At 35.4% G+C, this 15,752-nt stretch overlaps 1 protein-coding gene across 1 annotated transcript; it reads left to right on the top strand.

Annotated features, from left to right (window-relative positions):
* The first annotated feature begins 658 nt into the window (after window positions 1-658).
* Window positions 659-3,899, top strand: LOC137734061 (uncharacterized). Its single transcript, XM_068473319.1, has 3 exons — window positions 659-1,038; window positions 2,215-2,363; window positions 3,503-3,899. The coding sequence occupies exons 1-3, from the start codon at window positions 853-855 to the stop codon at window positions 3,639-3,641; spliced, it is 474 nt and encodes a 157-aa protein (XP_068329420.1). The 5' UTR covers window positions 659-852; the 3' UTR covers window positions 3,642-3,899.
* The last annotated feature ends 11,853 nt before the right edge of the window (window positions 3,900-15,752 follow it).

The following is a 15,752-nucleotide window of genomic DNA, read 5'->3' as shown; positions in this document are numbered from 1 at the left end:
TTTTTATTACAAGCAATATTATTACTTGATAACAACTCACCACTTGCTATCAAGAGGAAGAAAAGAAAAAAAGAGTTTGAACTTGAGACACATGAAGTTGAAGAGAAGGACGCTAACATGAGGACAGTCCACTTGTTAGATACCTTAACTTGAGTGATTTTTAATGATGATTGTATGTGAGGACTTCAAATGAAACAGTTTAGAACATGAAAAAACATTGAGTAGTTGTAGCGTTTTATTAGTATATTAATTGATTAGCTATTGGGCGCTATTGTACACTTGTATGTTTTGAAATTCATGTGAATTACGTTAGCAATAAAGTTTATTTTATAGGGTTAAGAAAACAAGTTTGGAAATTTCCTAAAGGGCTAATTTTCATCCAAATAAAATTGAACACCAAACCAAAAGAGTTACCATGGCAGCTATTAGCAACTAAAGAATCAAATCTACAAAAAAAATTCAGTGATCTTCTCATCTTTAACATACTAAATAAATTCAGTCAAGAAATTTGTAAATTCAAAATAAATTATTTAACAAGTAAACAAATCCACAAGAAGATCCTATGTGGTTCAACACGGCGTCGTATAACCCTGCGAAGTATCGATACCCCACTCCGTCGTTAACCCAACGGAGAGAAATAATAGACTTTATATATAAAAAGAAAAGCAAAACAGAGTGCTCTGCTTTTTGGGTTTTGGATTTTCGAAACCATCAAACACCCAAACAACGACCAAATTTTGAATCCAACACGCAGATTCAATCCCAGCTTATCCTCAAATCAAAACCCACCAAATTCTTCAAGTTTTCGACCAAACGGGTCGCCGAATTAAAAGCCAGGATCCGAAATTTTGGATGGCTGGTCTGTATGTAAAAGCTGTGCCACCTGCGGATCTGAATAGGAACACAGAGTGGTTCATGTACCCTGGTGTTTGGACCACCTATATCCTCATCCTCTTCTTCTCTTGGCTTCTCGTGCTCTCAATCTTTGGCTGCTCTCCCGGCATGGCTTGGACCATAGTCAATCTCTCTCATTTTGCGGTGTCTTTCTCTCTCCTTTATCTTTCTCTCTCTATGTGGTTGGTGGTGTGCAGATGTTGTCTACTGGGTTTGATTTATTGGTGTTGTTTTCAATTGGGTTTGTGGAGTTTTTTTATGTTTGTTGATTAGAGGCTGTTGGATTTGATGCTTAATCATTCAAGTAATTGCATTTAGTTGAATTTTGTATAAAACCCATGTTGTAATTATTCAGCTCAATGATGATACGTTGTGTTTCCACGCATATGATTAGGTGTAGCTTTTCGTAATTCTACATGGGTTATTTCGATGCTTAATTAGGGCGTTTCATGTAGTTCTTGGTTTCATATGAGGTATTGTGTAGAGGGTGAAGAGCTAGTTTGTGAATTTCTTGATTTAAGGTGGGATTTAATCCATTTTTTTATCCTGTAATAGACGGTATGAGTTGGTTGTTGGAGTCGTCGGTGGTTTAGCTTAGAAAACGAGGTTAATCATGTGAAGCCTTATGGTGCGGATATGCTAATTTCACTATTTAGTTTGGTTGCTACTAAAGTTTTAAGGAGAGTAGATGGATGACATTTGAATATTACAATTTCATTTTTTATTAGAGATGCAAATGTTACCTTAACTGAGCTGAGCAGTGTTTTTGAGGTCAGTTAGTTGTTAAGTTTTGGAAGACAATGGCATGAAAGGATTCCATACACTTTGTTCACGACTTGGGGGGATTGTCATTGTAACTCTTATCGAAAGCTATTCTTTGTTCTATTTTCAACAGTATTTTTATGTCCTATTTTCTGGGACTTGGGAGTTCAGGAATAAGTATTAGATATGTCCCCATTGATTGCATGCAAATAGATAATTCTCCAATTATGTGGTGCTATGGTTATAACTCATAACGGTTCTTCATATCCAATTAATGCACAGAACTGGTAGTTGTATTTTTAGAGTTGTATACTTTGTTGGAGACGACCTTGAGGTCGCCTTTTGTTCCCTAGTTTGGTATGATGTTTCTGTGTTTAATCATTCAATGTTCTATCCTGAATTATCTATTGATCAAAGGCTTTGGGCCAAATAACATTTTGATTTATAATCCTTAAGCATTCTGTTTAGTCTTCTGCTTTGTTAGTTTGACCTCTTAACTCTAGGTTAGTCTCATTCAATTTCCATCTACCGTATTTGAAGAGTCTGGTTCTTCTTCAGATCACATATCACTTCTTCCACTGGAAGAAAGGAACTCCCTTTGCTGATGACCAGGGGATCTACAATGGACTGACGTGGTGGGAGCAGATGGATAGTGGAAAGCAGCTCACTCGCAACAGGAAGTTCTTAACCGTTGTTCCTGTGGTGCTGTAAGTTGATTTTTATGCTGTAAAATTAGCATTTTCAACTCTTTACACTAAGATTAAATATTATTGAACCTCTTGGCTGTTAAAGATTTTATTTAAATTAACCTGCCCAGCTCCAGAAGGCTGTTGTCAAACCTTTCCAACCATGTGTTTGTTGCATATACACTTTTGTTAAACTGTCCCAAACATACTACACCAAATATTTCAGGTCCAGTTTAAAGCTAAGCCTGTATGTGGGTTGGGACTCTGTACCAGACTCATTCAGGTGGCCAACTACAATAAAGAGGACACCAGTTGCTTCATTTCCTATTTAGAATTAGAAGTTAAAAAAAATGAAAACTTGTGATAGTACATTTAGAATATTAAGAATTTCTGGTTCTGGTCTATTGGCTTTTTGGGATTACGCTGAACACTCCACGTGCAGTTCAGGCCAGATTTTACGCTCTATACATACTACAATTTGTTTGTTTGTGGTTGCCTTATGGACCACATATCAGTGTTCCATATTAATGCCTGCAAGGAAGCCAGATTTTAGTAAAATCTACATAATTTTTGGATAAGAATCCATGGAGCAGTTTGTGAACACATAACATAATCCTAGGTACGAGTTCAGTCATATCCGCTTGCTATTTTCAACCTTTTTTACCATCAAATAATTCACGTAATCTTATTGATCATGGCAATATTTGGTATGGCTTGGATTCATCTACCACTAATATGTGCTTGAGATTGAAGCCCCCTTAGCTCTGGGTTAGCTCTGTAAATGTGTAGAGCCAAGTGTAGTGTGGTATAGTTGGCTTCCCAACTTAGAAGGATGGCGTTTGTAGATCCCCAAACCCATATACCAGGAGTGAGATTTAACCTGCTGCGGTTGGAGAAGTTAGCTTCCTAGATCTTGGTAATTTTGGGAGTCGGTTTCTCTTGGTCAGAATCATTGCCCGTGTTTTTGTTTAACACATTATTACCAAGGCATTGGAAATAAATAGAAATTTCTGAAGCTCTGATTATGATAGGATTTGTATGAACCTGCTGACAAATACCAGTCCTAAAGATAACAGTTTTTACTAGGATTATGTTTTGGAAGCTTTGTTAGGACAAAAACCATGTCGGTTCTCATTTTTGTCGTCCTTATATCCTGCCAGGTACTTGATAGCCTCGCACACAACTGACTACCAGCATCCGATGCTGTTTTTCAACAGTCTTGCAGTCATTGTGCTGGTCATAGCAAAATTCCCCAACATGCACAAAGTCCGGATCTTTGGAATCAATGGAGATAAGTGAGTTGCGCTTACATTTGGGTTGACATGTTCAAAAGCCAGAACATTGTTATCTTATTCGGATGGAGAGCTATATCGTTGTATAGAAGTTGGAACTGGAGGGATATTAGAAAATATAATGTTTTTTCTTTGTGCTTACGGTGTTTCAAGGTGCCTCCCAGATGATGAAGGAATAATTGTATTATCTTTGTACAGTAGAGAAATTTTTATGTATGTGGGAGAGTCACTGTGCTATATGAGCGTATCAATTATTTTGTCTGTTTTTTCTCTTCGTAACTTCCATCTATTTGATAATTTTCCATCCTGAAAACAGTTTTATGCCTGAAACGGTTTCATCGGTCAGGGACCACCTTAGATGTTCGACACACGTGTCAATGTTGAAATGCGGCACCAATGAGAGATAATTTGGTTGGTCAGTATTAGCTTCTAAACTCAACGTCTGCATATATTATAGCATGTGGATTAGTAATACCATATGACAGTACGACGTCATGAGTTTTTCTTCACAAGCTAAGCTAATGGGAGGTTGTTTTCATTTTCTTTGTTTTGGTTAAAACTGAAAGGGGTCAAAATCTTAATCTATCTTAACGTTTAACTTTTTTTTTTTTTTTTAAATTCTCCTCACAATCACCACTTGCACTGAGGGTGGCCTTGTTGGAGTTGTGCCCTAAAAACTAATTTTCTAATATTGGATATATTATGTAGTAAATTCATTCCAATTGACTAATAATAAGGTCAAGTTTTATTCATTTTTGAGTTTGGCTTTATATCAATGGTGATAATATATTATGAATGAGTCTATAAGATTTAAGGTATGGAAGCAATATCCTAAACGAGGTTAGGAAAAGAAGAAGTGTATTCCATAGTGATTTAGTCCTTTAAGAAAGTTTCAAGCCGTTTGGAGAGTCAACTAGACATTGACTATCTGGTAAAGCTTGTGTATATCGCATTAAGGTTAGCATGATATCACGCTACGCGTGGTGGATGCTTATAGAAATGTTAGTTTGTTGAACAAGTTCACTGAACATTGACCCGTAAGAAGCTTAAACGTACGAATGCTTACCATGTGTCTAACATTACGAAGTTTCGGGTTGTATATTCAAATAATACTTAGAACGGATGATTCATTGGATGCTTATAGATATGAACTTTGACTTTACATCAATGCCCTCACTACTTCGTAGGGCACGATAAAGTGTTGCTTGAGTTCATGTATACAAGGATGGAGATATATGAACGTGCATTAAGAAATCTATCACCTTCTAGTAATTGTTTAATAGAAGGTGATATATCTCAAAGACACTTGAAGATCTATCTCAAAAATCTCTTATCAAAGTAATCATTGATCAACATATGTTTGTAAGAACTATTTCAACATGAGATGGATCATGGCGATCATAAATGACAACATGTGATTGGACAAAATCCATATCACATGAATCTTGATTGGGATATAGATGATAGAAGAACCAGATTCCATTATAACTACAATTAAGGTCTGAAAGAGTTATGATTATATTACGAATACTTCAATCTAATCCAGGTAGCCATGAAATGTTGCTAGATGTCACTCATGGCTTGTGGAGTTGAATTAAGTTATTAATTAATTTCATAGTCAACTTTAGTTAGAACCTGAGGTCACACACTTATGATAGTACTAATGACGCCACGTGGATGATGATAGGATATAATTAATTGTTAATTATATTGGATTAATTATTTGTGCCTGATAGACTCATATTTATACAAGTTTTTATCACCTTAGTACTTGGATATGTATAGTTTTCATCCCTTAGTAGTAGTTTACTTGTGGTTTTCTTATTTTGTAGGATTAATTGCAAAGAAGGGGATTTTGAGGCTAAAAAGAGGAGTTTTGATAGCCTAAAAACGGTTCGGAAACATTCAAAGGAAGATCATAGGACATCAAAGTGGTGCCTAAGACAGGGAGGTGACACAATTTGGAGAATCTGGGATATGGGAGTTTCTGTCCAGCGACTTTGATGAACTAGAGGAACCTCATTGCATACCATAGATGGATGGAAAGATACGGAAGTCTTCTTTCAAATGGAGTTGGAATCATGTCAATCTGATATTCTTGCAATGAATTATGATCATCTTAGTGACTGTTGTTCGGATTTTCAGGTTTGATTAAATTTGCAATTCAAGTGATTTGGGCCAAATATGTGCAGTTTATTTGAGTTGGAGATTTAAAGTCCAACAAGTAAATTAGTCTGACCATTTGATAGAGAAATATGAGCTGCCCTTTTAAGTCTATTAGTGCACCTAATCCTCATCAAAATACAAGTGGAGGGTGGAGATGAAAAGCAAAAAATAAAAAATAAAAAAAAATAAAAAATTGGAGGGATTGAACCGTTTTGGGGTTCCAAGGGGCTGTTGTGGAGAGAACAGCAAAAAATGGGGAGAACAGCTGCAGACTTGAAGGGGCAAAAAAGAAAAAGAAAAAAAGAACGCAGAAGACGGGGAGGAAGGCACACAAGAGTTCGGCAGCTTGAGGAGCGCAAAATTCTCCTTCGGTTCAAGGGTTTCTCATGCTTTTCTTATCTTTAATTTTGTTTTCCATGACTATGTGTTTCTAAATTCTTTTGCTAAGGCTACAATGTAGCCATAACAAGAATATTTTGTGTTTTTGGCTATTTGATTATCCAAGACAATTTCCGTTATGTTGAATCTCAAATTTTGGGCTTAATTCGCTAGTTCTTTCGTTCTTGACGATTGGCCATCACTTGTATGAATTAATGAGTGTTTGTTGCAGGTTCATAGGCATCCACCCATTTATATTCTTGTTCAAATCATGAATTTGAGATCACAATTTACAAGAAGCATACACCATGTTCTAGATTTTGTGTGGTTGTATAAAAGTTTCCATTGTACTTAAAGAACTTCAAGTTGTGAAATCTAGGCATACACCATGCTAGGTTGCTTCTTAGAAGAATATAATTTGATGCATACATCATGATAGGATTATAGAGTTGGGAAACTAAATCATCAACATAGGAGTTGTTAAATGGATAGTTGATAGCTAAGAATTGGAATAGGATTGTTATTGGTGAAATTGGATGCCTTAGTCATTAACGTCTTGTTGGTTCTTAAGTTTTACTGTTAGTGGCTTATTTATTTTCTTAAACTTTTAGCAATTTTATCTATTAGTATTAATCATCACAACTAATATTTCCTTTAATTTTCTTGCTCAATAATGTTTGCAATTTCACTTGTGTGTTAAGTGGTTATCAAATTAAATCACCGTTCTTTGTGGGATTCGACTCCGTACTTGCAGTTTTATACTATCTACGAACTGTGGGCTTTATTTAATTAAAAAGGGTCCAAGTCACAAGCCCAAAGTGGGCAATTGAATGGCCTTGATGCAAGGCATAAGGCCTAGGCATCAATCCCTACAAAGAGGTGCGGCAGTGGTATTATGAATACCCACGTGTTTTCTCATATGTCCCTAATGCAATTGTGAATGCAATCAATTGCCCCTTAAAGAAAAGAAAGAAAACCTTAATTGAAAATTCACCTAGTGTGCCACCCAAAATTATTGTTTGAATTGAGTGTTCCTGCTAGGATAATTGAATCCCTTACTCCATCATCTATCATTGGTGTATTAGTGTTTATACTTCTAAAAGCTCAACACTTGAAGAGCTTAACGTGATCAACCATGAAGAGGAATAAAACAAGCACAAGGATGATCCTAAATGGTGCACACATGATTAAGGATTCTTGTAAGTAATCTATTTGTCATCTTTCTTTATTGCTTTATCATTTACAACCAATTGGGTATATAATTGGGATAAAATATTGTATATTATTTATTATTTTTTGCTAATTATTTAATTATTGAAAAAAAATTACACATAGATTACTTTTAATACTTAATTTTATAATGAGACAACACTTTTTAATCATTTCAAAGAGAGATAAAAGTTAATACATGTGGAAGATGACATCATTCCCTTTTTTCCTCTGGAGTTTAAGTTACGGTAAAGTCTTTTCACACTTCTATCTCATTCATCTTTTATTTTCCTTATCATCCATGAAAATTGGCCCGCTTTTTCCTTCTCTTTCCTTCTCTTTCCTTCTCTTTCTACTCATTTGATAGCCTACTACTACGTTTTAGCACCACAAAATATTTTCAACAAATTTATATTAGACTACCAAGAAAAAAAGAAAGCTTCGTTAGCATTAAGAAGAAGAACGCACAAGAAGAGTTATTAAAGAAAGTTGATAACTGGGTTATTAAACTACAAGGAAGGAAGGAACTTCCCTTCTCTTTCTTTACTATTAGGGGTGGGCACTATGCTGTTCGGTGCATTTCCACCACTAAATCGGAACCGGAATCGAAAAATATCAATGGTTCAATTCGGTGCGGTTTCGCTTAAATTTATTACTAGAAAAACATGGTTTGGTCTACACCAAGGTTCTAAATGACGTTAGGCACTAGTTGGGTGGCGGGTTGGGGCCAAATGCCTAGGTGGACTAGGTGGTTTTATTATACATCTATAGTATTGGTTGATTAATAGTTCGAGATGAAAGTACAAATGGTTATAAGTCCATAGCACTTACTAAATATTTTTCAAGGATTTTGAATTTACAAGGAACTTAAAAAAGAAGTAAAAGTATTAAATATGTGTTATAATCTTATAGTCGTTGTAGGCTTGTAGGGGTGAAGGAAACTGGGTGACATAAAAGGGGAATGGGGCGCCACCACACTAATATTTAATATATTAGGTTGTTAGCTGTCAAATTTTAATAGAAGCAATTTAATAAAAATTTAAACAAAAAAAGTGGGGTGGTCATTGGTCACATCTATCACTTGGGTGGCAAATGAAGAGAGAGACTCATTTCTCTTTTCTTATTCGATGAACATAAAAGTCTGAAACACAGAACGCACAACTAGAACCAGAACGAAGCCCATAACAAGAACTCAGCTGCTCTCCAAAAAATATCTGAAAGGTCCAGACGCTTGCCTGGGCCACCTACTCACCTGCCTAAGCCGCCCAAGCACGCCTAGGCTGCCCAAGCACCGCCTAGGTCGCCTTAGAGCCCACCTAATCCCTTTGCTGCTTTTCCTCCCAACTATGGGTTACTTGCAGCTGTTGGCCACCATGTAGTGCCTAGGCGGCCGCCTAGGCTGATTTTTAAAACACTGGTCTGCATCAGTTACAATTCAGTTCTTGCCAGTTTACGGTTTCGAATACTAATTATTTGAACACCAAATCATCATGCATTTAAATACGTCTTCTAAAATGATTATATAAAGTTGCATACAACACAAATCCTTTTTAATGCAAATGTCTTTGGCAGTGGCACCAAGTCAACAAAAAGAGGCAATTAAAAGAAATATGCATTGGTCGGTCAGCAAACAAAAAAAATCAGGAACTCAAGCAGCATTGGTCTCCTAATATTGGTAGCAACAACAAGTAAAAACAAAAATGCAAATGTCCTTGGCAGCGGCAGATTCTTTTTCAAATAGCAGCTCCTAATGTTGGCAGCTCCTGTACATAATCAAACAACATATACTCAAATCAAACAATAGCTTCTTTTTTTCAAACAGCAAGCAAACAACATACATCAAATAACAAGGAAACCACATATATGAAATAGCAAGCTTACAATTCAAATTAGTAAGTGCTAAAAAACTAAAGTTGCATACATACCATAAGTAGTAAAAGGTGATAAGTTATGACTGAATAGTTTCAGAAGCCCTAATATTAGATGCGCCACCATTCCTTTTTTTTTTTTTTTTCCTAGACATATAAAAATCAAGAACTCATTAGAAAATAAGAAAGCAAGCATGCAACAAAACAAGAAGAAAAAAAGGTAGATTTTGAAGCTACTATTGAGATCGGAATTGCAATGACTTCCTTTACAATTAATGTCAACACTAGGTATTTAACACCATTCAATTTCCACCAATTTAAAATATCAAAATCTTGACCCACTTCTACTTTTTCACTATGATCTAACAAGTACCTATCAAACTCATGCTCCGAGACCACGACATTACTTGCTTTAACTTCTTTTACCAACTTTCGTCAATTTCCGCTCGTTTTTCCCCTTCCACATTGTTTTGGATTGGCACCACCAATAGTAGCTATAGTACTAGTAGTATTAGAACAACTATTAGCACTAAAACCACTTGGTTAGTTGGAAGAAGGAAACACATTCATCATATAGTTTCAAGATTAGGCTTTTTACCTCATCCTTCTTAACTACAGCTTCATCAATACTACACCCACGACGCTTCAAAATATGTGCCACCTAGCCCAATTTATATCTTGGATTAAGTACAAGTCCCACAAACAATAAAGGATTCACTTTGATCACCCCAATACTTATCAATTTTTACCTTCATGCTTAGTGCCATTTCATGCAATATCAAGCTTGCATGGGTTTGAGTTAACAACATATCTTCTTTGACGAACAAATCATCTATTTCTTCACCAATTACAAACAAATCATAAAAAGTACTATGGCAAGCCAGATGTACAGTAACACTCATCTTCAATGTGATTTGATATAACATTTCCAAAAAAATTGACAAAGATAGTGGCATTACTCCAATCTTCCATATTTGGTGGCTCATACCTCGTTTTACCACTGGAAGATCCACCCACCGCTCTTCTCCCGGCAAATCTTCACCAAACTATGACAAGTATGCAATCTCATCATCTTCTCCCATTCTCACAAAAAACTTTTTCAAATTTCAAAGCGTTCGTTAACATCAAATAGGTGGAATTCCACCTAGTTGGCATATCTAAAAAATAAAAACAAGACCTTTGCGTTCAATTTTCTCCTTTTAAAACAACTCCTAAAAGTTTCCATCCTTTATGGAGAAGACGTTACATAAAGCAACGCATTCCTAATAACTACGATGGATTTATCTAACGTCATCAAACCATCTTAAACTATCAAGGTAACAATATGAGACAACACCTGACATATATGTGCTTTCCCTCAAGTATCAATCGTGAATTTTGCTAGTGATACATCTTTGTCTTCGAATAATTTATTGCCACCTTGTTTCATCGACCGTGATGGTTAGTTTATTCTCCATACCCCATTCTAACAAACAAACCTCAATAATTTTTCCAATTGAGTTCCCCTTATGATTAGCTATGACACAAAAGTTTATTATTCTTTTGTACAACTTCCAATCACTATCTAGAAAATGTGCCATTTTCACCATATAGTTTATCTTTTGAAGACTTGTCCAGGTGTCGGTTGTGAGGCTAACTCTATTTTCAATTTTTCTTTCATTTCATCACACATGAGAACAAAGTGTCTCACAAGTGTCCTACGAGATGGTGGATAACAATGGGGGCAAACAACACTAGAAAAACCTAATCCCTCTCCCTTCAACATGTGTAAACGGCAACTCATCTAAGACAACCATTTGTTTCAACGCCTTTATGCAATCTTCTTTAGTATTCCCCTTAGCCTTAAGAGTACAATCACCTTCATCAAAAGACAAAATCTTTTACCTTTTATTCTCATTTATCCCTGGGTAACTCTTACATCTTCCCTCAATATCTTTGGTAACGGTTGAAGTACCATTTCCAGAAGGGTAAGTAGCAAAGGTAGTAGAGCAATGCTTACACCTAGCTCTCTTTCTAACAATTCTAACAATGGTTTCTTGGGTCCCATCTGGCTTCAAAATGCTTTCTATGTCATCATATTCAACAATATGCTCCCACACTTTGCCCTATGCTTACTATTCCCAAAATGAGGCAATGGAGGAATACCACTTGGTTGAGTTGGTGATTGTGCTTAGGGTGGAGATGGTGGTTAGGGTTTTGGTGGAATTGGTGGTTGGGATTGGGTTTGAGTTATGGTGATGAAGAAGAAACAGATGTAGAAGAAGAACAAAAATCATGTGATTTTGATTGGTTTGTCATCCCTAAAATAAACCAAAAACAAAACTCAAATTCAATACAGAGTTTGTTAATCACATACATATATTGAATTATATAAATATACGTTCACACATACATAAGATTAGGGATGGGTAAAATACCCACAGGTATGGGTAACTGCGGTTACCGGCCCATTTAAAATTAATGATTACAGTTATGGTAACCTTTTAAATAAATAAACGGCTATGGATATAACCGTTTACCCGTTAAACTTAAATGGGTGGTTATGGGTATTACCCGCAGTTATAAATAGGTACCGATTTAACCGTTTATTCTAATATGTTTATATATATATATATATATATATATATATATAAGATTAAAAAAAACTAAAAAAACCTTAAAATTATTTGACAAATCTCAAACTCTCGTCACTCATCTCTCTCCTCACCGCCCTCTCTCTCATCTCTGGCAAAACAGTTGGTTCTCTTCAATTAATCAAAAGAGAGGGTTTATGGCTATCACTTGTCATTTTATTGATCCTTCGTAGACACTACAAAGTCAAATTTTGAAGTAATTTATTAGTTCATATAGTACATGTGATACATGTGATACATTTTATTGATCCTTCGTAGACATCCTAAACCTTTTTTTGCATACTTTAGATTCAATGACATGCTGCATTATTAAGTTTGCATATTAATGACAAAAATGATCAGTTTTATTGTAAACCCCAATATCTCCTAATGACATGATAAAAGTAGATTAATTCTTAAACTCGTCTATTGTGTCATTCATCTCTGTTTTGCAAGAGACGGAAAGGGTAAAGTGAGTGAGCCTGCCATTGGAACCCTGCTATACACATTGTTGAGACTTGAAGCTCGTATCAGAGTGATTTTCCTGACTGATGTAAATGTATAAATTAGATATATCCTAATCTCTCTCTATATTGAAATGGTATGAGGATTTAAAATATTAAAATACGGAAATGCATGTTAAATGTATATATAAATGGATAAAAAAAACGTGTAGACGGGTGTAAAAAAAAAAAAAAAAAAAAAAGGTAAATGGGTAAAAAAGGGTAAACGGGTATGCGGTTATGGTTTTGGGTACGATTAACCGTTTATAAACGGTTATGGGTATGAGTATAACTTTTATGCAATTACCCAATGGGTAAACGGTTATGCGGGTATGGACTTAAACAGTTATGGGTAAATAACCGCGATTACCCGTCCGACATAATCATTGCCCATCCCTACATAAGATAGGCATGTATGTTAGAGTACAAACACAATATTGTTTTAAATATTAACTTAAAAGACTCTTAAGATCCAGCCGGCGCAACACCTTATATTATGATGACTTAGTCACATTCATCATCTCCCTCCATACAATTAAGTTATTAACCTAGATAACGAACATATACAATTAACCCTAATCTGTTGAACTTTACATATTACAAATTCCATTTCAAAGTTGAACTTCACAAATTACAAATCAATATGTGTGTTTTTGTGTGAAAAGTTCAATATATTCCTAATCTCAAATATGAGAAAAGATAGAGAAAATACCAAGGAGGGAGGACGAAGGACGGAGAGCTATGAGCTATTGCAGAGGAGGGAGGACGAGGGCCGTCGCGAAGAATTGAGGCTGTGGGTTGCCTTAGGAATCACTGATGTTTTGGATGTGAGGCCTTGAGTGAGGGTGGGTGAGGCTTGACTAAGTGAAAAAGGATGAAAGTCTATAAGTGTGAAATGGTGGATGTGAGACCGTGAGTGAGGATAGGTGAGCCCTAATTGAGATAGGATTCACTGCTTTGCAACTTGGTGAAGCTAATTCGTCAACCTATTATACCATGACAAACACACACACATATATAATCAATTTATTATAATAATAATAGTTCAGTTTGGTTCTAGCCAGTTCTTGTTCTTTAGAAACTAGAACTAAAACCCGTTTGAACCAATCTGCTTTGGTTTTTGATTAAATGTTGACTTTTTCGGTCAACGCGGGTTTTGTCGATTTTTTGTTTCATACAGTTCGATGCGGTTTTTCAGTTCGATGGTTTCTATGCCTACCCTTACTTATTGTTGTTGTTGTTGAACAATTTTATTAAGTGGATTCACTCCTCACCCTACTTCTTAAATAGCCTTTTTGTTTTTCTTTCTCTTAACAAAAAAAAAAAAAAAATTAATCAAATTCAGACAAAGTAAGGTGGTGGAATTGATTGAATTTTAAAATTTGATGTATAGGTTCTCCAAGTAGTAGGAAACAACAACTCTAAGGACCTCCATATTTCTTTTGTGTAGGTTGAATTGATTGAATTTTAAAATTTGATGTATAGGTTCTTCACATCTTCTGTAATAGAGAAACCATTATCCTTTATGTGGAAGGAATGATATTTGCATACACAAGTTGAAGTGATTTTCCTCTTTATAAAGCACCTTAAATGGTTAAAGAGCCTTAGTAGAAAAAAATCTTTAACCACTCTCTCTAATAATAGGTCAAATAGCACCATTGACCTAAGTTTATAGTTACTTTCAAGAAAAATGACCCATTGTACCTTAGGTTTGATAGAATCACCAGGGGAAGCAATGAACCCTCCCTTTGATGTTGTTCCCTCTCCAAATCATGTCGGTATTATGTTGTTATAAACTGATTCTACTAAAAATATACCAACTGATTCTACTTAAAAGAAAATATACAAAACTGATTCTACAGATATTTGAAACTGATTCTATAAAAATAGTCGAAGACGGGTTGAACTGATTATGCAAAAATGGTTGAATACGGGTTGAACTGATTTTACAAAAATGGTGGTCAAGGACAGGTTGAACTGAGTTTGCAAAAATTATCGAACACAGGTTGAATTGATTATGCAAAAATGGTTGAAGACTGATTGAATTAATTCAACAAAAATGGTTGATCACTGATTGAATTGATTCTGCAAAAATTGTCGAAGACGGGTTGAACTAATTTTGCAAAAATACACGAGGACTGGTTGAACTGATTATGCAAAAAAAGTCAAAGATTGAATGAACTGATTACAAACATAATTGAAGACGGGTTGAAGTCATTATGCAAAAATGGTTGAAGATAGATTGAACTGATTATACAAAAATGGTCGAAGATTGATCGAACTAATTATGTGAAAATGGTTAATGATGGGTTGAACTGATTCTAGCAATAAAGGGTACAAACTGATTCTATATAAATTTTCAAAGCTAATTCTGCAAAAATGGTTGAGGATGGGTTGAGCTTATTACATGTATTAATTTTGTTGGAGTTGTGAAGGTTGGTTTCTATTGACAGCCCTAAAGCCTTAAGGTTATGACTAGTATTTTAAAACATTATGTTCATGTTTTTGGGCTGGGCTTTAGTTGTTTTTATGTTTTTGTCTCTCCTTGACATGTTTAAAAACTAGTGGAGTTTCTTGAGATATAGTGAAATTTGTTGTCTTGTTATAAACTTCTTATTTAAGTGTGATTGTGTAAATCCTAAATTATATTTGATTCTAATTATTCTTCCCTATCATGACTTGTATTCCTTGGAGGAGAAGGATTTCTTTTATTCCTTATCACTATAAATAAAGGCACTGCGTAGGGGGGGATAACACATCCTCTACACAACTATACAAACACACCTCTCTCTTTATATTTTTTCTGTGCCGCAGGCCCTATCTTCCTGTCAGTTAAATATAGGCCACAACACGTTATCAGCACGTTCATACCGCTACACTTAGGAATCTGACGTGGAAGTTTTTTGCATCAAACTAGTTCATCAATATCACCACGCAATCAAGTTCTTTCAAAATAACGGTTTTTATCTCGATATTTTTGTAACCCTAATAGCATGAACATTCACCATAATGCATGACCCAACTTTACATTTTTCGAATTTTAGATTCTACATAAATTGTGTATGCATTATATCCATAATTGTTGAATTATGTGAATTGATATTGCCATGTATTGCATCATATATCTGTCCATACATTAAACAATATGTTGAAAAAATTATTTTTTTAAGGGTTTTGTTGAAACCCAACCATGTCGCATGGGCCATCTTTTTCCCTGAGATGAGAAACCCAATTATGGAGTCACGGCTCCAAGCCCAAGCCCTAAACCTGACGCCCAAACAACATTGCATCCCCTGCACCATCTAGTAGATGGCTTGCAGCTATGCCCGGCCACCACAGTTACCTTCCCAGACAACCTGAAGTTGTCACCGACGAGTCTTGA

The sequence above is a fragment of the Pyrus communis genome, chromosome 5 (assembly GCF_963583255.1).
Source record: "Pyrus communis chromosome 5, drPyrComm1.1, whole genome shotgun sequence".
Taxonomy (NCBI): domain Eukaryota; kingdom Viridiplantae; phylum Streptophyta; class Magnoliopsida; order Rosales; family Rosaceae; genus Pyrus; species Pyrus communis.
The sequence above is the reverse complement of the archived record's forward strand: the minus strand, read 5'-3'. Positions and strand labels throughout refer to the sequence as shown.